This window comes from Aspergillus pseudonomiae, assembly GCF_009193645.1.
Source record: "Aspergillus pseudonomiae strain CBS 119388 unplaced genomic scaffold BDV37scaffold_38, whole genome shotgun sequence".
Classification (NCBI taxonomy): domain Eukaryota; kingdom Fungi; phylum Ascomycota; class Eurotiomycetes; order Eurotiales; family Aspergillaceae; genus Aspergillus; species Aspergillus pseudonomiae.
Window position 1 is genome coordinate 180343 of NW_022476030.1, and position 24870 is coordinate 205212.

The 24870-nt window shown below is 45.9% G+C and overlaps 12 protein-coding genes across 12 annotated transcripts; 6 read left to right on the plus strand and 6 right to left on the minus strand.

Moving 5' to 3' along the window:
* Positions 1–395: 395 nt before the first annotated feature.
* Positions 396–1162, plus strand: BDV37DRAFT_272011 (F-box domain protein; the record flags this gene model as incomplete). Its single annotated transcript, XM_032084804.1, has 3 exons — positions 396–466; positions 552–717; positions 779–1162. The coding sequence occupies 3 exons, from the start codon at positions 396–398 to the stop codon at positions 1160–1162; spliced, it is 621 nt and encodes a 206-aa protein (XP_031940900.1).
* BDV37DRAFT_133507 (uncharacterized protein) lies at positions 774–2282 on the plus strand. Its single transcript, XM_032078740.1, has one exon. It carries the CDS (start codon positions 1210–1212, stop codon positions 2080–2082), a length of 873 nt encoding a protein of 290 aa, XP_031940901.1. The 5' UTR covers positions 774–1209; the 3' UTR covers positions 2083–2282.
* A 376-nt stretch (positions 2283–2658) lies between these two features.
* BDV37DRAFT_272012 (succinate--CoA ligase (GDP-forming) subunit beta) lies at positions 2659–4458 on the minus strand (the record flags this gene model as incomplete). The annotated part of the gene is made up of 7 exons (XM_032084805.1): positions 2659–2793; positions 2886–3276; positions 3334–3879; positions 3948–4047; positions 4106–4178; positions 4247–4330; positions 4405–4458. 7 exons carry the CDS (start codon positions 4456–4458, stop codon positions 2659–2661), a joined length of 1383 nt encoding a protein of 460 aa, XP_031940902.1.
* Positions 4459–5149: 691 nt separating this feature from the next.
* BDV37DRAFT_283637 (SDR family oxidoreductase) lies at positions 5150–6381 on the minus strand (the record flags this gene model as incomplete). Its single annotated transcript, XM_032087336.1, has 6 exons — positions 5150–5519; positions 5573–5667; positions 5721–5872; positions 5952–5959; positions 6011–6235; positions 6338–6381. 6 exons carry the CDS (start codon positions 6379–6381, stop codon positions 5150–5152), a joined length of 894 nt encoding a protein of 297 aa, XP_031940903.1.
* A 1604-nt stretch (positions 6382–7985) lies between these two features.
* BDV37DRAFT_249910 (putative C4-dicarboxylate transporter/malic acid transport protein) lies at positions 7986–10094 on the plus strand. Its single transcript, XM_032082134.1, has 4 exons — positions 7986–8808; positions 8864–9179; positions 9237–9647; positions 9707–10094. Exons 1-4 carry the CDS (start codon positions 8442–8444, stop codon positions 10053–10055), a joined length of 1443 nt encoding a protein of 480 aa, XP_031940904.1. The 5' UTR covers positions 7986–8441; the 3' UTR covers positions 10056–10094.
* Positions 10095–10491: 397 nt separating this feature from the next.
* BDV37DRAFT_133738 (xanthine phosphoribosyltransferase) lies at positions 10492–11831 on the plus strand. Its single transcript, XM_032078743.1, has 5 exons — positions 10492–10703; positions 10924–11030; positions 11089–11401; positions 11472–11584; positions 11641–11831. The coding sequence occupies exons 1-5, from the start codon at positions 10671–10673 to the stop codon at positions 11687–11689; spliced, it is 615 nt and encodes a 204-aa protein (XP_031940905.1). The 5' UTR covers positions 10492–10670; the 3' UTR covers positions 11690–11831.
* A 436-nt stretch (positions 11832–12267) lies between these two features.
* BDV37DRAFT_283640 (dolichol-phosphate mannosyltransferase subunit 3) lies at positions 12268–12689 on the minus strand (the record flags this gene model as incomplete). The annotated part of the gene is made up of 3 exons (XM_032087338.1): positions 12268–12429; positions 12503–12571; positions 12642–12689. The coding sequence occupies 3 exons, from the start codon at positions 12687–12689 to the stop codon at positions 12268–12270; spliced, it is 279 nt and encodes a 92-aa protein (XP_031940906.1).
* Positions 12690–13477: 788 nt separating this feature from the next.
* On the plus strand, positions 13478–16026 carry BDV37DRAFT_133748 (putative GTP binding protein). Its single transcript, XM_032078745.1, has 6 exons — positions 13478–13996; positions 14052–14186; positions 14250–14369; positions 14417–14551; positions 14606–15780; positions 15840–16026. Exons 1-6 carry the CDS (start codon positions 13564–13566, stop codon positions 15930–15932), a joined length of 2091 nt encoding a protein of 696 aa, XP_031940907.1. The 5' UTR covers positions 13478–13563; the 3' UTR covers positions 15933–16026.
* BDV37DRAFT_133745 (uncharacterized protein) lies at positions 15838–17744 on the minus strand. The gene is made up of 2 exons (XM_032078744.1): positions 17092–17744; positions 15838–17035 (listed from the first exon to the last, which is right to left on the minus strand). Exons 1-2 carry the CDS (start codon positions 17410–17412, stop codon positions 16121–16123), a joined length of 1236 nt encoding a protein of 411 aa, XP_031940908.1. The 5' UTR covers positions 17413–17744; the 3' UTR covers positions 15838–16120.
* Positions 17745–17749: 5 nt separating this feature from the next.
* BDV37DRAFT_249919 (ABC1 kinase family protein) lies at positions 17750–20395 on the plus strand. The gene is made up of 3 exons (XM_032082135.1): positions 17750–18500; positions 18587–19926; positions 20019–20395. Exons 1-3 carry the CDS (start codon positions 17958–17960, stop codon positions 20194–20196), a joined length of 2061 nt encoding a protein of 686 aa, XP_031940909.1. The 5' UTR covers positions 17750–17957; the 3' UTR covers positions 20197–20395.
* Positions 20396–20634: 239 nt separating this feature from the next.
* On the minus strand, positions 20635–22370 carry BDV37DRAFT_249922 (holocytochrome c synthase CYC3). The gene is made up of 3 exons (XM_032082136.1): positions 22126–22370; positions 21421–22070; positions 20635–21352 (listed from the first exon to the last, which is right to left on the minus strand). Exons 1-3 carry the CDS (start codon positions 22207–22209, stop codon positions 21103–21105), a joined length of 984 nt encoding a protein of 327 aa, XP_031940910.1. The 5' UTR covers positions 22210–22370; the 3' UTR covers positions 20635–21102.
* A 2036-nt stretch (positions 22371–24406) lies between these two features.
* On the minus strand, positions 24407–24863 carry BDV37DRAFT_249924 (uncharacterized protein). Its single transcript, XM_032082137.1, has one exon. The coding sequence runs from the start codon at positions 24719–24721 to the stop codon at positions 24458–24460; it is 264 nt and encodes an 87-aa protein (XP_031940911.1). The 5' UTR covers positions 24722–24863; the 3' UTR covers positions 24407–24457.
* Between the last annotated feature and the right edge of the window lie 7 nt (positions 24864–24870).

Genomic DNA, 24870 nt, shown 5'->3' on the forward strand with positions numbered 1-24870 from the left:
ATAATTCCGACCCTACTGGAGATGCGGGTCGGAAGAGGATAGAGGTACCTGGGATATGGTCGAAATTGAGTCCCAAAGAGGTAGTGAAGGAGAAAAGGAAAAGAAAAAGAAAAAGGGACCTAAAGGCGATGATTGAAGGAGAAGCATGCATGGATCACGGGAAGGCCTGGAACAATTAAATGCACGGAGCCGCAGCTGTGGAAGCAACCCTGAACCACCGTACTTCTCAATTTGAAATGCCACAGACAGTCCAGTGAACAATAGCTTATTATTTCTTCTGCTCGTTATGCGTTCTTTCATGTCATCTTTGGGGTCTCTTGCACGTCTGAGATATACTACCTCACTCTCTTCCCTATAATATATAACCCCTAAAAAGCAGTGGCCAACGAACTACTATGGATCCCGAAGTACAGGGTATCCTCACTCGGTTCAAGGATTTAAAGTCTACCTCTGCTCGCCGAGCTGTGTATGTGAAACCACAAAAAGGAGATATACTGAGAAACGCTTCCTAATCGCATTCTAGTAATCATTGCTAATTATGGGCACCATAGGTACCATCTGCTTCTGGAGCAGATGCACCCTTATGAATGGCGTGATGTGCGTGATCGCATGAACCAAGTTTCCTTTCAAAAAGACATCCTGGGCAGTCTGCCTACCGAGGTTGCTGTGCAAATTTCTAGACATCTGGATTTGTCAGAAATCCATATTTTCCGAAGAGTATGTCTAACTTTATCGTATATATATTGATCCGTCTTCCCAGACTAACATTATATTGTAGGTCTCCAAGCGATGGAATTGTCTACTATCCTCCACGCTATTCCGTGATGCTGTGTGCCTTCGATATGTCGGACACAACTGTAGATCCGTTACACTAGATTCGCCAGATGCATTCACACGATATGCCAAGCAGCGTATTCGTTTGGAACGTGGACAGCCGATCTCTAAAGTCATCAACCGTCCGTATTCTCCAAGGTCAAATGCGGCAGGCTTAGTTGGTCTTGACTTTTCGCATGGAAGCTATGCATGGATTGAAGACGCGATGGTCTATGTCCATAACCTCCGTTTGAATACGACTCAGAGCTTCTGCACAGAAAACAGAGATACATTTACTGCATTACGCGTTTCTGAATCCATTATAGCAGCTATAACATTGCATGGGTAAGCGTTGATGCATCTGAATTGTGCCTCCTCTTTGACATATGTTGGCTGATGCTGCAGATCCATGTTCTCCGGGACTTTAGATTCTGTCATGTCTGGAGCCTTCAAACCAACGATTCGGCGTACTTCCGACTGCCATCGCTGCACTGGAAATGCTTTGTTGTTCGCAATATGAATGTCGCCATGGCATTCAAAAGCACCACGGCCAGCGGGTCGGAGTGTATTATACACTGGCAGTTTGACAGTCGCATTACTCATACGTTTAATATCGCAAACAAAATAGCATATATAGACATGGTCCCTACTGCAGGTACTTTGATAACGGTTCACCTCGAGGAAACCGTGGGTCCTGATACTTCCATTGCACAATTGCGTGTCAATAAATATTCACTCAAGGACACTGTTGCCATGCGCTCCCCATCTTTCACGGTGGCACTAAGCTCAATTGCAGACCCAGCCTGGCATGTGGAGATAGATGACACTTTGTCCTCCACATTTGGAAATGCGATGGGGATCTTAACATTCGGGCGAGGTGATTGTCTAACAGAAACGCCCGGTGATATTGCCGCCATCACTTACAATCAAGAAACTGGCAGGGTTAGCGTAAATGTGGTGTCTACAGAGAATACGCCATTCATTCCTATATGCATGGCATATGTTGATAGTAACATCCTTTACTATGTCAAGAACGACAATGGTAAACCCGAGATCTGGATTTCCAATCCAGATGCCAGAATCGCCCACCGCCCTGCCAGGTGTATCAATCCCCAGTTGCCTCGGGAGGCGTCAAATAGAGTCTATTCGCATGGGACTAATTTCACACTCAGAGGAGATCGTGACTTCATTTTAATGGTTGATCAGAACGGACTGAAAGTTTGGTGTTTTAACGACAACATAAGTCTATCAGGCGCCGTTCCATTATAAAAGAGCTGAAAACACTACAAAACCCGTGCTAGATTGCTGGTTGGCTCTTGGTTGTCCAGGAATCTGCTTTGTCTTCGCGCTTTATGATTATACAAATTCTCCAAGATTACAAATGTACAGCCTTGTCTACACGGTTAGCAGTACCCGTCAAGGATCCAGTGCCTCCCTCCCAACAGGGCGAAAACGTCTCCAGCTAAATGAGTAATGAATACATTAACAAAGGAAAAGAAATCTGGAAATGGACGATATACAGGACCATCAATGAATGCTCTATGAAAAATGCCTCCCAGGACTCTCTCCTGAATACCTGATATCAGTCCTTCACTACTAGGCTTCCTTATTACCCAGGTTCAGCGGCCCATCTACTATGCAAAAAAAATTCAGTTAGTATCAACTTAATGCGGAGGATCACCGAATCGTCTTTGAAGAACTGCTTGCTCTCTTCACACAACAGAGTAAGCACCTCCACTGATGATGTCCCCATTCCCATACAAAGTAATAAACTGTAAACTCAAAAAGAAATAACGGAACACCCACATGCGAAGAAGATTGTAAAGTTCTAATACAACGCAGAGCTTAGATACCGAGAGTAAACTCGACGCCCACATCGATTTCGCGGGCCATCTTCACAACTTTCGAGAATTGAACAGACTTCTCAGCGGCGTTCTGAAGGTCCTCGATGGAAAAGATCTTCAAACCCGACTCGTTCAGCTATGAGAAGTATTAGCACGTATTTAAGCTATCACAGAAAGAAGAAACAAAGACGGGTAAGGAATTAGGCTCTGGATTGCATAGTTTCATACCAGTTTGTGAGCCTGCTCCATGTTGGTACCCTGCAAACGCGCAACGATAGGAGTGCGCAGTCCCATCTCGTTCACAACATTGATCAAGCCCTGGGCGATGGCGTCACAGCGAACAATACCGCCAAAGATGTTGACAAAGATGGCCGACACCTTGGGATCGCTGGTAATAAGCTCGAAAGCAGACTTGATGGCAGCAGGGGTAGCACCACCACCAACATCAAGGAAGTTGGCGGGGTTACCACCGTTGAGCTTGATGATATCCATGGTAGCCATGGCGAGGCCAGCACCGTTAACTAAGTATGTGGTTAGCATAGAAGAGACGAATAACTCAAAGCGGTTCTCACCCAAGCAGCCGATATCACCATCGAGTTTGATGAAGTTCAATCCGTGCCTATCGCACTGTTAGCACACACTAAAGCTCATTTGTAGGTTATAGCAAATAGCATACTCAGCAGCCTTAACCTCATCAGCATCTTCTTGGGTGGTGTCTCTCCACGAGAACACTTCCTTTTGTCTGAAGTCTGCGTTGTCATCAAAGCCCAACTTGGCATCCATAGCCATAACCTGGTGGTCAGAGGTCTCTGACAGAGGGTTGATCTCGATCTGGGTAGCATCCTTCTCCATAAAGACCTTGTAAAGCTTCTGAATGGTGTCCTTAGCCTCCGGAATGCACTGCTCAGAGAAGCCGAGCTCAGTAGCAATCTTGCCAGCAATCTCATCAGTAACACCGACATTAATGTCAATGGGGGTGGTGATGATAGCTTCGGGGGTTTCCTTGGCAACGGCCTCAATGTCCATACCGCCTTGTGAGGAGGCGACAATGACAGGGCTTTGCGACTGGCGATCCATGAGAACGGCCAGGTAGAATTCACGGCGAGCGAACTTGCGCTCGCAGATATACACAGCGTTACAAAGACGACCGGCAGCACCAGTCTGCTTAGTAATGAGTTTGTGTCCGATCATTTGACCAGCGAACATCTTGGCTTCAGTAGGCCTGAGGAGATATTCTTTGTCAGATACAACGAACCAAACCGGCACACCTAAGAACTGAGCCAAACTCACGAGTAGATAACGCGCACACCGCCCTTGAGGCCATTATCGAAGCTACCTTTACCACGGCCACCGGCAAGAACCTGAGCCTTGATAACCATATCATCATTGCCTGACACCCTGCGTCTTAGCAAAATGCGATCTATAAGTGCCGAGGGAATAAACCATACCAAGGGACTTAGCAACAGCCTCGGCTTCCTCTGCAGAGTGAGCGACCTCACCCTTGGGCATTCCTATACCATACTATGTATTCGATTGGTTAGTTTGTAAGACGAAGGGGGGGAAAATCCAAGGCATCCGATTGTTCGTACCGACTTGAGGAGCTTCGCGGACAGATATTCATGGATCGACAGGTTTCTCTGTTGCTGGCAAATGCGAGATTGAACAGAAGACTCCTGTGGGCAATCACAATGTCAGTTACTGTGTCATTGTGAGACTCGGAAGTTTGGGCGAAACTAAGGAATCTCACCGTCGCAGCTCTGAAAGCTGCCGCGATTGGTCTGCTGCGAGCAAGCTTGAACATGGTGAAGTGAATTTAAAGGAGGGGAGAGGGTTCAAGAGAAGCTCGTTGAAGGGTAAGAACAGGGAAAATGATTATTTAAGTCCTCAATAGTGGCGTGTTGCCAGGTGGTGTTAGGGGCTGATGGGGGAACAGCTTTCTTTTTTACGGCCGCACTCCTCGGGATGATACTGTCTTTTGCCTTGAGTACGGCAGGTTCGGGGTCACCTGATAAGCCAACCAGCGTGCGTTTCGGGATGACTAATCGGATCGGGACGCGAATATCACGGAACGATGCTCGACACCACTAGTGGTATTCCGTTGAACTCGGGTGTGGCATACGGAGTAGACTGGCAGATGGGGATGTACTGCCAAATTCTATTCAAGGATGAGTAACACATAAAAAATTGCCCAATGTATATCCGCGTACTGATGATGAGTATGTTTTTTTAATCATTATATTCATATCTTCTACAGCATGTCAGCATTTGATATTAACCGGCAAATAGTTTAAACGGCCGTCAGGAACAACTAAAAACAAGTACTAATTAGCCACATTATTTGGTAACATGAAGTTACTGTATGAGTATTATCAAGATGGGCACAGGGTAGCTCCACATGATACTGTTATGCTCTATTGTCTATAAAACGTAGTCTCCGACGTGAATATCCTATTGAATACAGTGAAAAGGAAGGCATGGATTCGGTCTCCTCCCTATTTCCCGCCCATCTTCCTCAGCTTATAAAGCTTGAACATTCTCGTCATGGCATAGTGAAAGATGCCAGTCCACGCCCAGCCTCCAGACAAGAACCAAACCACCCAGCTCTTGTTGCCTTCCCATATCCAGCTCTTACGGCCATGAGCCCATGGCCACAGCCAGCGCCACGGTGCTGATCCATACAAGATCTGTGCAACAACACTCTTTGCATATGCAGTGTGTGGCATTGCACCGTCTTGGCTGTGTATCACGCGACGATTATACTCATCTTCAATAGGAGCATAAAGTGAATTCGGTGCTAGGGTACGTTTGACACGAGCAATGCGAGATTGCACACCTCCAGTGACAACGGTCGTCACGTTTACGCTACTTAGGTTAATTCCAGCTAAAAGGCCTAGGGAGATGAGCTGGTTACTCACCCGAAGGGAGCTAGTTCTACCCTAAGAGTATCACTGAACGAATGCAACGCGGCCTTCGAGGCATTGTACACTGATCCAAACACATAGGGGATGACCTAGATAGGATTAGATTTATCTCCTATCAAAAGTATGTGTTGCATTAACTTACCCCTGCGATAGAGCCAATCTGTACGATGGTGCCCTGGGTCTTTTTGAGTAGAGGGAGGAATGTTTGGCACATGTTAATGACCGAAAATAAATTCGTTTCGAAGGTTGCACGAGCCTCCGCGAGGTCTACCTCCATAGCAGGAACGGTATAATCTATGAAGTATGAGCCATTTCTTTCTTTCTGGACGGCGCGTAGGTAGTGTTTCGCAGCAGTGATCTCAAACAGACATACTTCGGCCCCTAGAGATTCGGATCAGCCCCTTGTTCTCGCTGCATTTGGCGTAAACTCACGCATTATTGACTAGATAATCCAGTCCTTTCTCTCCAAGCCTTTCTCGAACCTCTGCATAGCATGACTGGACACTCCTTTCGTCATCTACGATAAGACTCAGTGTTTCAATCCCTAGGGCTGCCAGACTCTGCAGTGTCTCCGTGTCTCGCGCTGTCGCAAACACACGTAGTCCTTGCTGATGAAATTCACGCGCAAGCGCATTTCCTATCCCACCGGGAGAGCAACTATATAATCAGCATAAGAAAGTCAAGTGTATCGATACTGCCAATAACATATGCGGAGTTTACACCACGGCATTTGGTGCAGGACCACTTGTTGTGACTTACCCTGTGATCAGCACTGACCTCCGCTTGTCTCCTGTGTTTGCCATCATTTGAAAGCAGTCAATTGAGGCCTGTGGAGGCAGTATGGGTAAATTAGTAAGGGTAGTTTACATGAAGAAAATCTGGTCTTCCTTGCATAGTGATCTATGCGAATGGCTTCGTTTCATTGGCTACATCGGCCCTCGGCAATCCAACCCGAGAAGTCGCCGCCTGTGAAAACCTGTCTAATACTAGGTAGTATAGTTAGCGATGGGTTCAGGTACTGAGAAACCCCGTTAGTTGCAAGCGGTACGGCGGCCACATTCGATTGCTCATACAAATTTGCAGGAACCTCGATAACCTGGAACTTGCAAGTACACTTTCAACTGTCTATATAAATTTGCGAGTAACGGGGTATTGAAACTTTATTTCAACATTATTTTTCTGTATTTAGACTAAAACACGTGACTATAAGAAGTAACCTTTCCTAAAACAGTAACCCCTATACACTACGCGAAGGCGGTGAGGAAATAGACCAATAGAAGCTCCCCTCGTTAACTGCAATACCCCGTTACTAGTAGTTGCAAGGCAAATTCCTGGCTACTATCGTTGCAACTAACGGGGTTTCTCAGTACACCGGAGATCGTCCACTTTCATAAGTAGTATTCTGATCATTCCTCATCGTTTAGGAACTCTATGTATGTTCTTCTGAAGTACCTTCATGGCCTCTCCAGCTTCTTGCTAATATTCATCCTACTACAGAGTATATACAGTACACTACTACTACAGTATCACATTGACCAGTACGGAGTACAGAAAGGTACAAGATGGGTCTAACCTTCAGGCTTCAAGGTTGGTTTTTTTTTTTTTTTTTTTTTTCCCCCCCCCCCCTTTTTTTTAACTTTCCCTTTACTTGCCAGATTCTTGTGTCAACATAAGGATCACTCTGGATGGGACCTGTTCAAGATAAATAAATAATGAAAATAAGTAAAAAAGTAAAAAGTAAAGAGCGAAGATATAAATAAAAGATAAAGATAAATTAATAATATATCAAGAAAGATGGAGGCAGCATTAGATATTATTCCTCAATCAGATACGGAGTATGTGTAATATAAGTGAGGAGTTGAATACTAGTAGTAGCACTCCGTGCTCCGTACATTGTAACTAGAAATATACTCTGTACTCTATGTTTGCTTTGAAAGATACCTCAACATGGAAGTGCAACTTGAAGCTAGGTTAACTAACTATATACAGAATAGCTTCCAGTATTATAATTTACACTTATAGGCCTACCCTACACATCCTATTCATTGAATCATCTCCCATTTGTATTTTTTATGGAGTTTGCGTACATTGAACTCTCCGGCATTTACCACAAGGTTAGACACAAACGCATTTAAAACACAAGTTGAAAGTGAGTATTCTATATTTTCAAGTTAGAAGAGAGCGCTGGGCTGCGGGCGCACCAGTACGTAGTGGTCCTAACAACTACTCTGGAGTACTACGCAGTAGTACTTAGGTACCCAGATGTATTTTAGCGCCAGACTGCAACTTCATCCTTAAGTTGCCTGGTGATTGGCCATGAACAACTCCTTCCCCACCAAGGAAATGGTGGCAATATCCGAGAAGCCGAATGGATCTGCAATTCTCAACTTCTCTCTACTGTGTATTACCTGATTTCAGCTAACCTATTCCTTGTTGCGATCGACGGGAGTGTATATAAAGCCCAAGTCATCAGAATTTATTCGTTACACTTTCAGTCATTTTTTTCCCACACATCCCGGAAGGCATGAGCGAGCAGTTATTGCCGTCGAACTAACTGTACAAAACTTGCCGTTGTTGAACGGGACCCTATATTTTATCGTTCATTTGCCTTGTATGTCTCATTGTACCTGCGCGAGACTCTCCATATCTTCGCTTGAGATATTTTGTCCCGTGTTCCCAAGTGCTTTTTCACCCCCCACCTCCCGGGGCAACGTCACAGGGTAGATTGCGGTAACCTCACCTTAGAGGGAATTGCGACGAGACTCGCTACCTAAACTGAGTACTGGTAATGTGAGAAGGAAAGGAGAAAGAGCATTGAACCCTTTTGCTACAAATAGTCGCTTAGGCGTAGTGGGGCTTGGTGATGACGATGGATATCGAACTTCTACATCATAGACACATGTCGAAGCCCGGCGACGATGGCTACCGTACCCCCACGATTGAGGATGCCGAGGATTATGTTACAGTGCAACGAAATGATAACTCATTATATCCGTCTGCTGGGGCCTGGGCACGCCAGGCTCATTCCTCAGCGCTGGAAGCTTTGCATAGTAACTCGTGTCGCAAGCCTGAAGGAGATGGTCTCGCGGATGTAAATGGCGTGCATCCTTACAACGAGCCCGACTATTCAGCCGTAAATCTCAGTTGGAAAAAAAGGATACGTCACTTTACCTGGGCATTTTTCACATTGACAATGGCAACTGGCGGGATTGCCAATGTTCTGTATGAGAGTAAGTTCGGTCATGCCTTGGGTCTAGGACTGCAAACTTGCTTACCACAGATTAGTACCCTATAGATTCCGAGGTCTACAGATAATCGGTGTCATTTTCTTCCTAGCCAATATCATATTATATATCATCATCTGGATCCTGTTGGTCATGCGGTTTTACCATTATCCTTATACATTCAAAGCATCATTCTTGCATCCAACAGAGTCCCTTTTTGTCCCAGCCTCGGTGGTTTCGTTCGGAACAATTCTGATAAATATCTCGCAATATGGGCCAGACAATACGGGGCCTTGGCTTGCACACGTTGTCGGGATATTGTTCTGGATTGATGCCTGTCTGGCCATCATATTTTCGGCTGGCATATATCTCCTGCTGTAGGTCGTTTACTTTGGCCAAACAATATTATGCTCTAGATCCTGATGGCAAGTTAGGTGGTCAACGCAGACTTTCACCATCGCCCAAATGACTCCGATTTGGATATTTCCCGCATACCCTTTGCTGATAATCGGACCCCATGCTGGTATATTGAGTTCAAAGCTTGAACCATCCCGCTCATTACCGATTATAATTGGTGGCGTAACTATTCAAGGGGTTGGTTTTCTAGTGTCCCTGATGGTATATTCCGCCTTCATATATAGACTGATGTCGCAAAAACTCCCAAGGGAGAACGTTCGACCCGGCATGTTTGTTTCTATCGGCCCTAGCGCTTTCACAGTTGCTGGCCTCGTGAATATGGCTACTAATGCTAAAAGGTGTTTTCCTGACGATTTCATGGGCAATGGGCCTTTGGCCGCAGAGGTTATAAGGGTAGTTGTCAACTTTGCTGCCTTGTGGCTATGGGGGTAAGGCCTTTCCACCAACCTGGTTATTGTCATGTAACTGTTGACTGATCCATACATAGCTTGGCTATATTTTTCTTTTTCATCGCGAGCTTTGCTCATTGGTCAGCTATAGGGCCTGGTCGGATGATCTTTACGATGGGATGGTTCTCATTTGTTTTTCCGAATACGGCGCTGATCACAGCGACATTCGCCATCGGCCACGCATTCTCCTGCAAGCCAATTCTGATTATAGGATGTGTTATGGTCGTGCCCCTCATACTAATGTACATATTCGTTTGTTATATGATGATCCGTGCCATTTTGTTACGCCAAATTCTCTGGCCACAGAAAGGAGAGGACAAAAATGAGGGTGGATTTGAGATCAATGAGATCAAGCCAGAATCTCCAGGCGATCATAGCCCTGCTTGAGGTTGTGTGCTTTTACCCACGAAGATGAGCATGGCATCGGTTTATGAATCAGGTACAAGATCACCTCAGGGCGAATTGTTCCTTCATGCCAATGTAAAAGAACAAGCTTTTCATACTTTAAGCATATCTAACCTTGTACGTGTAATACATCATGGTACATGCCGTACAAAGAACATAGGGCGTACCTGTACCCCCTATGATCACCAGGATGTACTAGTACTACCGTGGGACTACTGTAGGTATGTATTGAGATTTAAACGCGCTAGTCCATAAGAGGAATAAACTAGCCGAGATGGTCATTTTCTAATAGGCTATTATCCAGTATAGCTAGCCTTATATGGTAAGGCTGATACATCGATGAACGTGACGATGGACCCTTTTCAAGGTTCCATACTCCTATCGCCGGGTGTGGATGCGGAAGAGCGTTAAACTGTGACGCAGATTAAATTTTTTTTTTTCCCCCTCCGTTTACCCCTCGTGTGCCAGAAATCTTTTAAAGCACTACATTTCTTTAACATCCACGATAAATTCCCGGTCCGTTCGATTGTCTGTCAAATATCTCTGATTGATATACTGCACTCGCCTATACAATTGGTACAAGCCATCACTGCCAAAATGTCGCAAAAAGTTTATGTCACCTATAACCAGGTATGGTCTTTTCCTTCCAGATTGACTAGTCGGTTGTGTGTCTGCCTCAATGTCCTACAATAACTCTATCTTCGTGCTATGCCTACACATGGTACAGACTATGAGTGTGTTGAATATCTTTCTGGTGTCGATGGCCGCTGGAAGGCGAGCGGCCATTTTCGCTATGGCGATACCCCGTCGCTCCTTCATAACCTGACCCGCTAATACGTTATTCTACCAGGTGCACAAGCTGTGCCAGTCTTCAGCTGATAAAATTCTGACCACCTTTCATCCAAATCTTATGATTGCTATCGGCGGCGGCGGATATGTCCCTGCGCGTATTCTACGGTATGCCAGTTAAATGTACTGCCTTCTAGAGGCGGCTGCCTGACCTGACATTCAACAGGTCTTTTCTCAAGCGCTCTGGTGAACCCAACATCCCCATTCAAGCCATCGGCCTGTCGCTCTACGAGGATCTGGGTCGTGGTGACGCCGAGGAAGTTCCTGGGACCAAGGTGACTCGGACACAATGGCTGGATCTCAGTTCCTTGGAGATGGCAAATCTTATTGGCAAGAACATACTCATTGTGGATGAGGTTGACGACACCCGGACCACTTTGGAATATGCGGTTCGCGAGCTTCAGAAGGATGTTGAACAGGCACAGAAGCAGCTTGGACGGGAGGGTGAAAAGACGAATTTTTTTGTCTTTGTGCTTCATGTATGTCATCCTTGGGCTTGTTTATAGTCATTCTACTTTTCGGTTGGCCTCGATACTAACCCTGCAATAGAACAAGAACAAGTCCAAGAAGGGAGTACTTCCTGCGGATATGATGGATTCTGGTCGCTATCATGCTGCCGTCACCACTGACGATGTCTGGATTTGCTACCCATGGGAAGCAAAGTATGTGATCTGCTATACCAGTACTAGGCTCGCGATAACTGACAGATTTCTAATAGGGACATTGATGAACACGATGCGTTTGCCGAGAAGAACCCTCTCTTTTAAGGCCTTCGTTTAATTCCCTTTGAACATTTTCTCTGTGCCTATGCATTCTTGGCTTCATTTGCTTGCATATAGTCCTTATTATCATGACCAGAAGATGACTGGACATGTCACGATATAAACGGTGCCTTGACGACAATTGATAGAAATAAAAAAGAAAGGAAAGTTTAAAACAATACGATGCGTTTAAAAGGTACAGCGTATTTAAAAGGCAAAAAAGGGACGCTGTCTTTGATGGGTAATGGGGTTTGAAAGAGCTGTTTCCCAATTTGTAACTTCTGCTATCTCCCAGTATTTCACCTTTCCTTGCCTATAGATCTACTGCCCAAACCTTCAGCCTTCATGACATTTGTCCTGTATTCAATAACGTAACAATAATAGCATGTGCAGAGTCATATTTGGCTCGCTCTGGGTTTCGTGGTAAAGCCGCCACAATAATATCTCGCCTATATTTGTATTAAATGCCCTCCCGGCTGCTGCACAAGCGACAAGCATCCGAGTCCCGAATAAAGACCGCCCTAATGATACATGGAGTAGGAGGAAGCTAGTCTCTCACAACCGAACCGATCGATCAAGGCGCTTTAGTCGACATCAACGTTCTGTCTGCGCAACTCCGCCTTAGCCTGCTCGATCTCCTTTTGCAGCTCCTCATGCGCCTCGGGTACGTCATTGAATGTTAAGATTGCTACACCTAGGCGACCAAGTAGGTAACATCCGAACGATATTAAGGCGTAGAAGGGAAGCTGGGGAGATTGTGCTGGTGTTAGTGGCGTGCAGAAATATCAGCCAGTGATGTTTCGAACAGAGCAGACGCACGACAGGAATGATCTCTTTTTGAACGGTTTCATTGAGGGGGACAAGATCCAAGTAGAGGACAAGATAGAGCTGTATAGGGAAGGAAAAGAAAAGTCACGTTAGTAATAGCATGAGTAGAAGGGTGCGGTTTCTGGCATACCGAAGAGACAAGTAGGAGAACGGAGAGGGTCTGTTGAGCGCGTGTCATCGCGAAAAAGGGCTGTAACTGAATATCTAAAGAAGAAATGTCGCAATTACAATGGCACTGATACAGTGATGATAGACAAAGCTATCTAATATATCAGGGTGCGTCAAAGAGCAAGGTACCTGGAGAATAAGGAATGACAGGTATGTTGCTAGGTAGTATTACGTTTACGACAGACATTCGTGCTAGTGGTTCCCTATGCGCCCTTGGCAGCCGAGTTCACCTTACTAGTGTACTAGTAATTGATCGAGAGTGGATTCCCTGTTTCTGATACCAACATCCACCGTCGGCATATTATAGTAAGTGAAAGTCGTGAGCATGGGTCGCGTAACAAAGTTCAGATAAGTGAAAGGAAAATTAGAAGGAGAATATGTGGATTTTAACTATATCACCACGCACATTATTGTGTCCCGGGGCAATGGAGCGCATTATTCGATACAGCCTTGATTGTACTGTACATACAAATAATATAATACGTGGCAGAGAGTATGGGTAGTAAAATTTCACAGCTTTTAGTACACTTGTTGTCCAAGTCCGCCTTAGGCCAAATGATGCTAAACTTGAGTTATTGTTCACCACTTGAAACAGGGCTCTTTAAAAAAACATTGTATTTTTTCGACCGCACGTCCTGTTTACTCTGGGAGTCCAAGAACATCTCACAAACACGAGATCGTCCGATATTCAGGTCAAGAAAACAAACCTAATACGCTAGTTGCTGTTCCTCACTATTTATCCATCATACCGTACCCGGCCCATATATTCTTTTCCTTCCCCTCCTCGGGGGTTTATTCTGGAAGCATACACCAATAGGTATCCCCAACAGAGTACTCGTTCTAGTCACGCTAGAACAACTGTGATTCGTCACTTGATCTTTTATATGTCTCCTGTCCCCAAGGTTGAAGTGCAAGAGATGGCCCCAGCAAACGAAGTGAATGCCATGCGGAATTCCATGAAGCAAAGTAGCCTACCTATCACAAAAATACAAGGAAACGAATGCATGGAATATCCATCTCTGAGCCAGATCATATCTAGTTTGGCCCCAATGCCCCCAGGATTAGCTCCTGCGGTATCCGAGCCTTTGCCTCTTGAAGAACAACGAGCCTTGTTTGATACCCTTGAAAAGACTCTCAGGATGGCGGAGACTAGATACCAACCCAGTTTAACAGCTCAGGCTGAAGAAGATAATCTTTCCTTCAAGCAAGTCGATGCTCTTTTTGAGGGCCTACAAGATACTCTGTGTAGGCTCTGGACATGCAGGTCAAGCTTCATGGTGCAAGCTGCAGAGGCTTTGGCAAACGGAAGTAGGAACCGTAAGTGCAAATACAATATCAATGCTGATTAGTCTCATTGTTAATACGTTCACAGCATTGTGGCGACTTCCGTACGGACAGAGTGGTGTTTTAACCTTTTTTCTCCAACTTATTGCTTCCAAGGAGGATGTTGACACTGGTCTACTCCTCCATGCTTTGCGATTGATTGGGAATTCTTGTGCCGACACTGGTAAGTTCAATTCGTTCAGTGTTATAGATCCAGGTTCTATCACAGCGCTCACATTTTTTTTAGACGAAAATAGAACAATCGTTGTGAAAGGAAACTACATTTCTGCTATCATCCAACATCTTCTGAATCCAGAACTCATACAGATAGTAATACCTGTTATCTACAATATTTGCATTGATTTTGGTGAGGTATATTGAATCAAGCTGTACTTGGTTACTAACCATTCATAGAGCCTGCCCAGTCTCAACTGGCTGCAAGTAAAATAGTTTACATATTTCTGAAATTACTAAGGGAGGATTCATTCAAGGAACACGAAACTTTACTCGATTTTGTCTATGAGCTCATAGAACTAACTACTGAGCAAGGTTTGATATAGCCCTTCCCCCTTCCCTTTACTTGCTTCTAACAGGCCCATGCAGAACAAGGGATAGAGTTGTCACCTGATGAAACCATCTCGCTTCTTATTGATCTTGCCGTTCATAAGGGCATTGCCCATACCGCTGCTCGGTTCTCTTGCATTGTGACTTGCTCGATGGCGTATCTCGATAATAAACGGTTTCAGAATCTTTGCATAACAAGATACATGGTAGCTGACGTATTGTCGATGCTCAGCAAATCCTTAAGTTTCGACGCAGAACGGCCCTCCACTGATGATATTCAAGTACTGGCACAGGTTCAGTTAAGGATCAACCAAACGCTAGCAGAGATATCTGGGGCATCATTATTCGCTGAATACTACCCCCTTGGCTCTGATCTTTCAGGGATACTGAGAAGCTGGCTACAGAGAACGGAGGATCAACTACAGATCTGCTCCTGTGTCATGTTAGGAAACTTGGCGCGTTCAGATGAAATATGTCAAGCGATGGTCCGAGACCTGAGCATCCACCGGGATTTGATATCAATCGTTAAGAGTGACGCCAGAGGACCCGTACTTCATGCTGCACTAGGATTCTTAAAGAATTTGGCAATCGCTGGAGATAATAGATTGCATCTGGGACAAGCTGGTATCATCCCTGCGGTCTCTCATCTCTGGGAATACGAGACGCTACCACAAGTTCAATTCGCAGCCACCAGCATCGTACGGCAGGTGATCATTGCTTCCTTTGAAAATGTATCACAATTGCTAGATATTTCCCCCGAGGATGAACACCACAGTACCTATCTCTCACAGTTGCTTTCACTGTTCAACAAAACGGACTCCACTCCTATTCGGACTGAGATTGGACGCATCATAGCATCCATCTGTCGTACTCTCATCCAGAAATCACGTGAACAGAATGAAAAAGCAGATGCCACCCTCAAGCATCTCTTTAGCATTCACGAAGGCATTGCCTTCCCAATAGGTGCTATGATATCTCAATCACAGTGGCCCGTTGTTCGGAGCGAAGGCTGGTTTGCCCTCGCGTTGATGGCATCTAGCCAGTCGGGTTCTGCTGCTGCTGTGGACTGCATAGAGAAGATGGGTCTGTTCCCAACTCTTGAGCAAAACTTGACCGCAGAATCCCTTGGCTCAATGGACGAAGCGGACAAGTTGCAGTTAATCAAAGATCGTGACAACATAATCGTGCTCATCCAGGAAATATTGAAACAAGATGTAAGTTATGCGGTACTCTCAGAATGGCGCTTCGAGGTAATACTAAAAACACTTTGCAGCCTATTCAACTTTCAGAATCGGCCAAAAGTACGCTACAAGGCCTGATGAACAGCCAGGTCTTGCGGCACCTGGAAAGCACCAGAGAACGTTGAATTTATACTCCAGCACAGCCTCAGGATTATACAGAACACATTATATCTAGATTGGTCTAAGCTTACAGGTGTGGAAAAAGGCTCAACAACCGGATAGAGTCAAGTATTATATAATTATGGATCGTCGAATTATCCCCAGAGATGTTCATTTCTCTATTATCATTGAGTGCAGATGGGATTAAGTAGGGTCAGAAAGTATCTAAGCAAACCATTTCCTCAGCGTACGCTCGATACCGATGGAGGAGATCAGTAGATTCCAGCCCCCCCAAACTTGCCTCAATGGAGTAATGCGCAGCTAGCCCTTTCCCGTCGATTATAGCGCCTGGGTCCCTGCCCAAAAGTTTCTGTGCGACCTCTAAGGATAGCTTATCTGAGTCCTGTTGAATGATAGACTTCACAATGCTTGGGTCGCCTGCTCGTAGACAAAGAAAGTTGGGGCTAACACTGTCGGTGGGATCGACCCACACGGGAAATTTATACCGATATAGATTGCCGTCTTCGAGATGTTGCAGGAACGAATAGTGCTGCTGTGCATGGACCGTCCAGTCATCCAGTTCAGGCCCGTTGTCACCATATATGGACATGCCAATTGGTGTTCGATCCCCATCCTCATCCGCCAACGGAAGCCAGCGATAGCTCTCAGAGGGAGGGAGATATCCCTTTAGTATTTTGAAATCGGCAGGGCCTTTCCAGGTTGGAAGATCTGTGGCCCGCCAATCCTGGGTGATAGGAGCCCGAGACTGGTCGGAGGAAGAAAGCTCGGGAAGATAGGGAAGGGCAACACCAGGATGGCTATGGAGGGCTTGAAGAGCTGCTTGGTTAATAACATTTGCTGAGACTATTAGGGAATCAGGGTGGTCAAGCTTGGTTTTGACGATTGTAGAGACCGTATGATCCTCCAAGAAGATGATATCGCCATCTATTTTGATGAAAATCACATTCCCATCCATGCCACCCCACTGGATATAATCACCGAAGCCCAAGACTTGGTAGAGAGGGGTGCGTTTCACAGTAGACGCGAGCCATTCTAGACTTTCCGTGTTATTCGTCTGCGGGATAAATATTACTTGATCGAGGAATCCATGGTTATCGATGAGGTTCCTCTTTGTAAGTCAAGTCAGACATGGCCACAATGAGATGCAACGCCGGCGGAACTCACTTGAAGGTAGCAATCCAGGATCCCCGTTCGCTCATGGTTACGAAATGGTACTAGTGCAACGATTCTGATATCTTTTGGTTTCTCGAACAGTCCAAGATTTCTGGAGTAAGCGTGGAATGGTGCCGGGCTCACTCTTTGAATAAAAAGAGGCAGCAGACCCAACTCGAAAAGCGAATACCTTGAGAAGTATACGCTGGTAAAAATCATAAACATGCACATACAACTAACAGCGCACCAGGTCAATGCAGGTAAACAAAAATGGCGTGAATGATTGATCCTGCCATGCAGTTTTGCATCGCAGATAGAGTCAAGGCGACCCATGACAGGGTTGCGTACTCACATCTATCCCAGAGCGAGCAACTGACAGGCCTCCATACTTCCGGTATCTACTGTCACTAGTGAATTTATAAGAAACCTTTTAAAGGTCACCATCACGCTCCCGTTTTCGGACATTGTAGGGATGTAGGGAATCATAGGAAGTGGTGACAACAACTCCAACATGAATCCGGAATTAGATAACTATGGGTGGCTGGTCATATTTTTGTCCGGAATGCGGAGGGGAAAAGGCATAATGCTGCATGCATTCCCGCAAGGGGAAGTTTTCAAGATTGGTTGTGTTTAGTTTTCATCTCTGTCCCGATATTGGAAATAAGTTGGAGTGGGGAATCAAAAATGAATTTAATTCATCTACTACTCCCTACAGATATTTGATTCGCAGGTTATGTATGACGTCGCCGACACGTGAAACGGCTCCGGATGTCCGATGGTGTCCTCGCGGTTGGCCAAGTCCAACCTTTGCGGTCGCCATCTCCCTGGCTATCAAATGAAACCGCCAACAATTGATAATCTGAACTTCGCATGAGAACATGAGGACGGCCGTCCTCTTTGGCCGTTTCTGTTCGAGCCGTGGTGGAATACCGCAGCTACTGTCCCGCTTTACTTTGCCAGTTCGATGGCGTTTCAGCCGGCCGCCGTCATGTCGTCAAAGGCTTGGGCGGAGATCCCAAAGCCGGAAGCATATGCCACGGACGTTGTTACTCTCTTCATTAACCCCCGGTGCATTTTTGAAGTTGGCGGAGGAAGGCGAAGGAAATGAAAAGACGGGTGAAATGCAGATGCTAGAAGCTTCACGCCAAGAGATCCAAAAGAGCGTCACCCAGGATGCACGGGGCTTATCGAGGCTTCAACAGTCCATTTTCGTCTTCTGGTACTACTACATATATGATCCGGTTGCTACGGGCCTCAGGTTTGCACATCTTGTGGTTGTTTTCTTGCCTGTCATCCTTACAGTCCCAGTTGTATGGTTCGGCAAGCGCCTCAAGACGCGCAAAGATGTACGGAGCGGGACACTATGGTGGTATAACTTCCTCGTAAGGTCAATGGAGCGTGCGGGACCGGCCTTCATTAAGGTAGGACACCATCCCTGTTCAGCTACTAGAAGTCCAGATAATCTGCAGCGTGCATACTGATATCTGTTCTGGTTTTCTTCTAACAGCTCGGACAATGGGCGGCTTCACGCACAGATATCTTCCCTCCTGAATTGTGTAACATCATGTCGTCTCTCCATTCAAATGCCCCATCGCACTCGTTACAAGAAACTAAGAAAACTATTTGCAAGGCCTTCAACGGGCTACCATTTGAAGATATTTTCGAGGAGTTCTATGAGGAGCCTTTAGGGGTGGGAGCCATTGCACAAGTTTACAAAGCAAGATTGAAACCAAACCTTGCGGCATCCCAGGACCAGGAAGCCTTAGAAATACGGGGTTTACGAGATAAAGTCCGAAAGAATGTCGATGTATTGATGAAGAGTACGCCCCAGCGAGTTCCTTCTTCATATGTAGCCGTCAAGGTGCTTCACCCTAAAGTCGAGCGTGTGATTCGAAGAGACTTGAAGATAATGTCTTTCTTTGCTTCACTAATCAATGCGATCCCCACTATGCACTGGTTATCTTTACCAGACGAGGTTCATCAATTTGGAGAGATGATGAGGCTGCAATTGGACCTGCGCATCGAGGCGAGTAACCTGGTCATGTTTCGTGAAAAGTTCAAATTGCGCACCACCGCTTGGTTTCCATACCCCTACCTGGGTTACACAACCCGCGAGGTGCTGGTGGAGGAATTTGCGCAGGGAATTCCTCTATCAACCTTCCTTGACGTCGGAGGGGGTATCTTTCAGCAAGAAATTGCTCATGAAGGCCTAGACGCATTCCTCCACATGTTATTAATTGACAATTTTGTTCACGCGGATTTGCACCCTGGTAATATCATGGTTCGGTTTTACCAACCGAGTGAGTTGGATCTTTCACTCCGCAAACATACCAGGGCGTCCGATGCACCAACCGCGGCGGACGTTGATGTAACAGAGGCGGTACTTGCACGACTACGACCTCATGCCCATAGTCCAGAAGACTGGGAGAGGGTTCTTGAACAGCTTAATGCGGAAGGCTATCGTCCACAACTTATCTTCATTGATACTGGCTTAGTAACCCAGCTCAACGATACTAATCGGCGAAACTTCCTTGACCTCTTCCGTGCGGTCGCAGAATTTGATGGGTATCGAGCGGGTCAGCTCATGGTCGAACGATGCCGTCAGCCAGGGGAGGTCACTGACCCCGAGGTTTTTGCGCTGAAAATGCAGCATCTAGTCCTTAGCGTCAAGTCACGAACCTTTGCGCTTGGCAATATTAGTATTGGAGACGTGCTAAGCGAGGTGTTATCCATGGTTCGAGGCTACCACGTCCGGCTTGAAGGAGACTTTGTCAACGTTGTTATATCGATCCTTCTTCTAGAAGGTATCGGACGGAGTCTTGATCCAAATCTCGACCTCTTCAAAAGGTGAGTAGATAACTGACTTCTCGAGAACATTAAGAGTGTTTGGTACCCCGTACATCTAAGTATAAACGACAACTAATTCCTCCTTGCTTTAGTGCCCTCCCTATTTTGCGGAAACTTGGATCTAATACTACATTCTTGAAATCGGTTCGATCGGGCGACACTTCCATGCTCCGCGTTTGGGTTGGACTTGAAGCGCGAGGCTTACTTCAAGCCAGCGTTGAGACCGTCGAACTGTGCGTCAAGTCTGATATGCTATCCCCTAATATCTAAGAGAAAGGAGACCGAGGAATCTGGCATAGCATACTCTTTCGCTCCACTCGGAACGTTCATAGAATAGAGCTGGGAACTCCACAAAGAGGCTTAATATATTAGTGAAATTTCGCTCCTGCTCCTGTATACACTATGACGACAGTCAAAGTTGGATTAGTAGTAGATCATGTATACAAGGATACTCGATGATTTAACCTACAGCCTGTCTCCAAAGATCCATGAGCTGCGAGCACGTTGCAGAACGTCCGAAAAAGGCATCAATGCTGTGATTGATTTGGAGGGTAGAAATCCCTTAGCATGGCGTAGCGTAGGAAGTGCTGTATCTGTTCATACGCAGACTGCCTTCAACCCCCCACACTCCTCATGAGAATTGCGTCGTCTGAAGCAAAATAGATGGTCCCTGGTGAATCTAGAATATCGCCTCTAAGTAGATGGAAGGCCGCATTAGCAGCGAAAAATCTTCAGTACTAGTCTTCCTGTCATTTTAGTTTTGGTGGGCGATGCCCTTGTATCGGAAAAACTACGCCTACAAGAACCATATAGACTTCCCTAGACAAATTACTGTATCAATAGATAGCCTCTTCGAGGGAAAATGCTGGAAAGACGCAAAGGAGCATGGGTGGCATGTATTTCGTCCCGAATAACAACTGTAGAGGCCATTGTTTCATCGCCATCATTATCTGCCTGGCAGTCCGTATAGCCGAAAGAAATCTATTTCATGTTTAGACAGGGAAGGTGAAATAATTAAGTAGGGTGTATAGAGAAGCAGGGAAGGTAAGAAAAGAAACATATAGAATGATGCGTCCCTATGGAGGGCCATCAGACGCCCGCGCCTTGTTCAGTATACAGGTGAGTGGAGAGTCATCATCGCCGAAGAACAATATCATCAGCAGTGGAATTGCGCCATTAGTTCCTGCCGTTTTCTCGAACTACAGCACCAGTAGCTCGCCACCAAACATCGCCTCCCCATCTCATCAATCGCTCTACAGCAGCGGTAGGTGTGTCCAAGGCAGGCCTGATATCCAGATAGAAGACAGGCTCTCCTGTAGGCTCGGGAGGCCCTGAATAGTAATCAATCACATAACGAACTTCTTTCGGACCAGACGGCGTCTGTCGCATCACAAACCAGTCGTGTCGATCGAACGGTGGAGGTGTTCTAGAATATATCAGCAACACAGTACGACGACATGCCAAGCACAAGGGGAGGGCAACTGGGGTACTAACCCAAACTTTGCTGGATACAGCCAACCTAGTGTTTGCAGTACCTGCGCCTTTGGAGTAAGTTCCTGCGGCCGACCTTGGAACCTGAGAAGGCGTGGCTGATTCTCCGGGGCACCCGCATCTGTCACTTCTCTGGCGGCATCTAATGCGATGTTTTCCTCGCCACGTCGGCACTTTTCCCAGCCATTTTTTAGACCTTTCGAGAATATACGTTCCCATCCGACAATTTCATCCCAAGCGCCTTCATTCAGAAAATTGTGCACTGCAACCATTGCTTCCACTGCATCTTGAGGGGTATCCGTGTAACCTTTGCGTAACATAGCATTGTACATTTGCTGAGGAGAAGGATACTCCCAATTGCTATCTGTATCTCCACGGGGTATAGAGGAAGGCTCACGCTCCAGCGGCAGCTCGACGGTTTGGTTCGGTGCTCGTTCCTGAGAGATGGAAGAGAACATATAGTTCAAAGGGTTCATTTTGGATAAGGTTGATTTGTTTTCTGGTTTAGAAGGCAATGGCGTATCTGAAGATTTTGACTTCGGTGGCACATAGAAGGGAGAGTCCTTAGACCGGACGGGACAGGCACTAGGTGGTTCAGGAACTGAGGATGACACCGGAGGCGACGAGTTACCCGTGTGCATTGGACATGCTGGCTATGAGGCAGTATTAGTGGCCTGAACAAGTATACATGAAAATATGGTGACTAACAGGGGGGGTGGTGTCCGAGGATGCCAATGGGTTCGGAACCACAGCTGTTGGCTGCGACGGGGAGTCTGCCCAGAACCAACCCATTTTGAAAGAAAAGCTAGGATAAATATGGGAAAATGAAGGAGAATATTCCAGAAAGGAAGATACAGAGATACAAAGTTATAGGCGACGACTCGTTGGGAAGCTAAAGAGGGAAAGCGACCATCGCAACAATGGTGGAAGAGAATCTTACGGAGATTTCTTTTATTACTAACCCCCCCCACCAAAAAAAATCGGAGAACTGGGGTTGGTCCGTCACCGTCCGTGAACTCTGTCGGGGTAAAGATAATCTCCATTACTTCTTGTATAGCGATTAGGTCCACTTCGCTAAAGTCCAAGTCCTGCCCTTTATTTATTCTTGTCATCATAGAAAATTTTACATATAAAATCAATATATGTCGAGTCTGTACACCGTATACAGAACATAATTCGAACACAAAGTATCACCTGGCGGCTATTAATACAATAATTTACGATGACAGCAACGTCATCGGTTTGTCATCTAACTCTCTATAACTAACTACTTTGTACTCCTGAAGTTTGTGGTGATCAACAATTTGATTAGCTAATTTTTGTCTTGAATTTAACTCTTAATTACCAACAGCTTTTCTATTACTGGCATGCAAGCTGTAGCAGTTGTGATGGCATGTACCTCCAGTGCTGCACAAATGTAATGGAGTTGGCAGGATTTAGATGCAGCTGTTGTTCGTCAAGCATGTCTGGAGTGGCTTCGACGCCATCGGTAGAGTGCTGTATATACTATGGCACTAATTATGCGGCTAGAATAGACCAAGAACAGGTCAATTTGGAATCCCTGGTTCTGTGTTTCTAGAACACAAAATAGCTCAAGCCATGACCTCGATCCAGATGGATGTCCAGCTCTCTTGGTTGGTACTAGGAAGATAAAAGTAATCGATCAACACGTCGGACATCTGCCTCCAGGTATGCCACCCACAAACTAGGGCGACACGGGATAGACGCTCAACGAACCATGGGCGTTCAACCTGGCCTGCCGAGCTTTGAGCGCCAATGAATAATACCCATGCGAACAAACCATAGCTCTTCGATAACAGTGACCAGGGACAATCAGTTATAGCTTGCTTCAAATGCCTTGTAAGCGCACGACCCAGCCCAGAAGACGGGGGCGATACGATAAGGAAATGGTTTAAGTAACAGATAGAAGCAATCCTCGTGACCGCTTCTACAGAACAAAGATTTGATGTCGTCTCAGAAAATGACATACATCGTGTAGTAGATCCAGAACAGACATAAGTAAGGAGGCGATGCTCAACTTCACGATTGAGACTGCGAAAGAATTCGTGGTCATCGGCGCAGAGTACAGCGGGGTTTTGGTTGCAAGCCTGGCCGTAAAGTATAATATCACGCATAGCACGGAGAATACTTAGCAAACAAAAGCTGAGGTGAGGGTTAGAAAAGAATGCAACACCCAATCTCTGCAGTTTTGACGTATCCGAGGGCGCTATACGTTCTTGAATACTGGCTGAAACTGTCTGCAAGCCACGAGCCAAAGGGAAAACTGGTTGGGTCATAAGTCCCGACGCAGCCTTCACATCAGTACTATTGTTACCAGTCAACATAATTCGGTAACAGGTGCATGGCGAAGCACATACGTAAGAATAGCAGCTAGCATTGAAGACTGATAAATGCTGTTGTCTGCAATTCCTCCTCGCAAGTCCACCATGCGCTTCAAGCCTCTGAGGTGCACACGAGCTTCATCAAACAATCCGACTATCAGCTGGTAAGAGTTAGAAGAAGTTATTGGCAAGAATTGTATATCTTCGATCTCAGTGGGCGACCCACTGCCAATAACATGGAAACTTTCTGCACAACCGGAGCAAAGGGACTAGGAATACATACTGCACCCGTAAGAAGATTAATGATTGTGCCAAATGCTTCGTTGCTTAACGATAGAATGGGATTGCACAATTTGATATTCATCTCACGGATACACCTGGCTTTCATAATATAATAATCTGTATCGTGTAAAAGACGATGGGGGGCTTCCGAAGCAGCTAGGAACTGTGAATGTTGTCCAGCCAAAACAGCTCGGTGCGCAGCGCACATACTCATTAAGCCAAAGAAACTGCCCTGATCTGTAAATGAAGATTGGACTGCCATATCGGTTTTGGCCCGCTCATTGAAAGTATGTTCCTTCGGGAAAGTCATAGGCACAAAGACAGTACCCCCTAGTCAATTTAGTGGGTCAGAGGTAGTTCAGTACAGACAGTGCACTTTATTAATCGACATATACTATGTGAAACCCAGAAAATCGCTAGCGGACACCTACACCAGGAAACAAGATAGCAGGTAGAGACAAAGCAGTCGACTCACAATGAAAGACTAGTCGAGTAATAATGATAGGCACATCACTGGCACCTGGCAATGTACTGAATGGGTCGACAAGCCATGAGGTAGGAAAAGAAAGCGGAATTGTAATAGAGCTTGTTGATATTGGATGAGAAGCACAGCGCCTATCTGGCTGCTGCTGTTGTTTCCCCTTATTTTTGGCAAGGTCACAAGGAGGCCCTCTTCCCATGAGTAATTTTGGTTCCGAGGATGGATTAGCAAGCCTCGTGGGTAAGGCACGCTCTGACGGCGGATCTTCGAAATGTGACCTGACAACGGCTTTACCTGCGAGTCTTTCGCGCCTAGAAACACGCTTCAGTCCAGCAAGTCGCTCACGCC

Coding starts and splice junctions, on each gene's coding strand:
- BDV37DRAFT_133507 (XM_032078740.1), top strand. CDS start 1,210: ATGCTGCAGATCCATGTTCTCCGGGACTTTAGATTCTGTCATGTCTGG.
- BDV37DRAFT_249910 (XM_032082134.1), top strand. CDS start 8,442: ATGACGATGGATATCGAACTTCTACATCATAGACACATGTCGAAGCCC. Junction 8,809..8,863: donor TGCCAATGTTCTGTATGAGA/GTAAGTTCGGTC, acceptor ACCACAGATTAG/TACCCTATAGATTCCGAGGT. Junction 9,180..9,236: donor GCTGGCATATATCTCCTGCT/GTAGGTCGTTTA, acceptor ATGGCAAGTTAG/GTGGTCAACGCAGACTTTCA.
- BDV37DRAFT_133738 (XM_032078743.1), top strand. CDS start 10,671: ATGTCGCAAAAAGTTTATGTCACCTATAACCAG. Junction 10,704..10,923: donor TTTATGTCACCTATAACCAG/GTATGGTCTTTT, acceptor TTATTCTACCAG/GTGCACAAGCTGTGCCAGTC. Junction 11,031..11,088: donor GTCCCTGCGCGTATTCTACG/GTATGCCAGTTA, acceptor GACATTCAACAG/GTCTTTTCTCAAGCGCTCTG.
- BDV37DRAFT_133748 (XM_032078745.1), top strand. CDS start 13,564: ATGTCTCCTGTCCCCAAGGTTGAAGTGCAAGAGATGGCCCCAGCAAAC. Junction 14,187..14,249: donor GAATTCTTGTGCCGACACTG/GTAAGTTCAATT, acceptor CATTTTTTTTAG/ACGAAAATAGAACAATCGTT. Junction 14,552..14,605: donor AGAACTAACTACTGAGCAAG/GTTTGATATAGC, acceptor AGGCCCATGCAG/AACAAGGGATAGAGTTGTCA.
- BDV37DRAFT_133745 (XM_032078744.1), bottom strand. CDS start 17,412: ATGGGTCGCCTTGACTCTATCTGCGATGCAAAACTGCATGGCAGGATC. Junction 17,036..17,091: donor TCCTGGATTGCTACCTTCAA/GTGAGTTCCGCC, acceptor TGACTTACAAAG/AGGAACCTCATCGATAACCA.
- BDV37DRAFT_249919 (XM_032082135.1), top strand. CDS start 17,958: ATGAGGACGGCCGTCCTCTTTGGCCGTTTCTGTTCGAGCCGTGGTGGA. Junction 18,501..18,586: donor CGGGACCGGCCTTCATTAAG/GTAGGACACCAT, acceptor TTCTTCTAACAG/CTCGGACAATGGGCGGCTTC. Junction 19,927..20,018: donor AATCTCGACCTCTTCAAAAG/GTGAGTAGATAA, acceptor TCCTTGCTTTAG/TGCCCTCCCTATTTTGCGGA.
- BDV37DRAFT_249922 (XM_032082136.1), bottom strand. CDS start 22,209: ATGGGTTGGTTCTGGGCAGACTCCCCGTCGCAGCCAACAGCTGTGGTT. Junction 22,071..22,125: donor CCTCGGACACCACCCCCCCT/GTTAGTCACCAT, acceptor ACTGCCTCATAG/CCAGCATGTCCAATGCACAC. Junction 21,353..21,420: donor CTGTATCCAGCAAAGTTTGG/GTTAGTACCCCA, acceptor GATATATTCTAG/AACACCTCCACCGTTCGATC.
- BDV37DRAFT_249924 (XM_032082137.1), bottom strand. CDS start 24,721: ATGGGAAGAGGGCCTCCTTGTGACCTTGCCAAAAATAAGGGGAAACAA.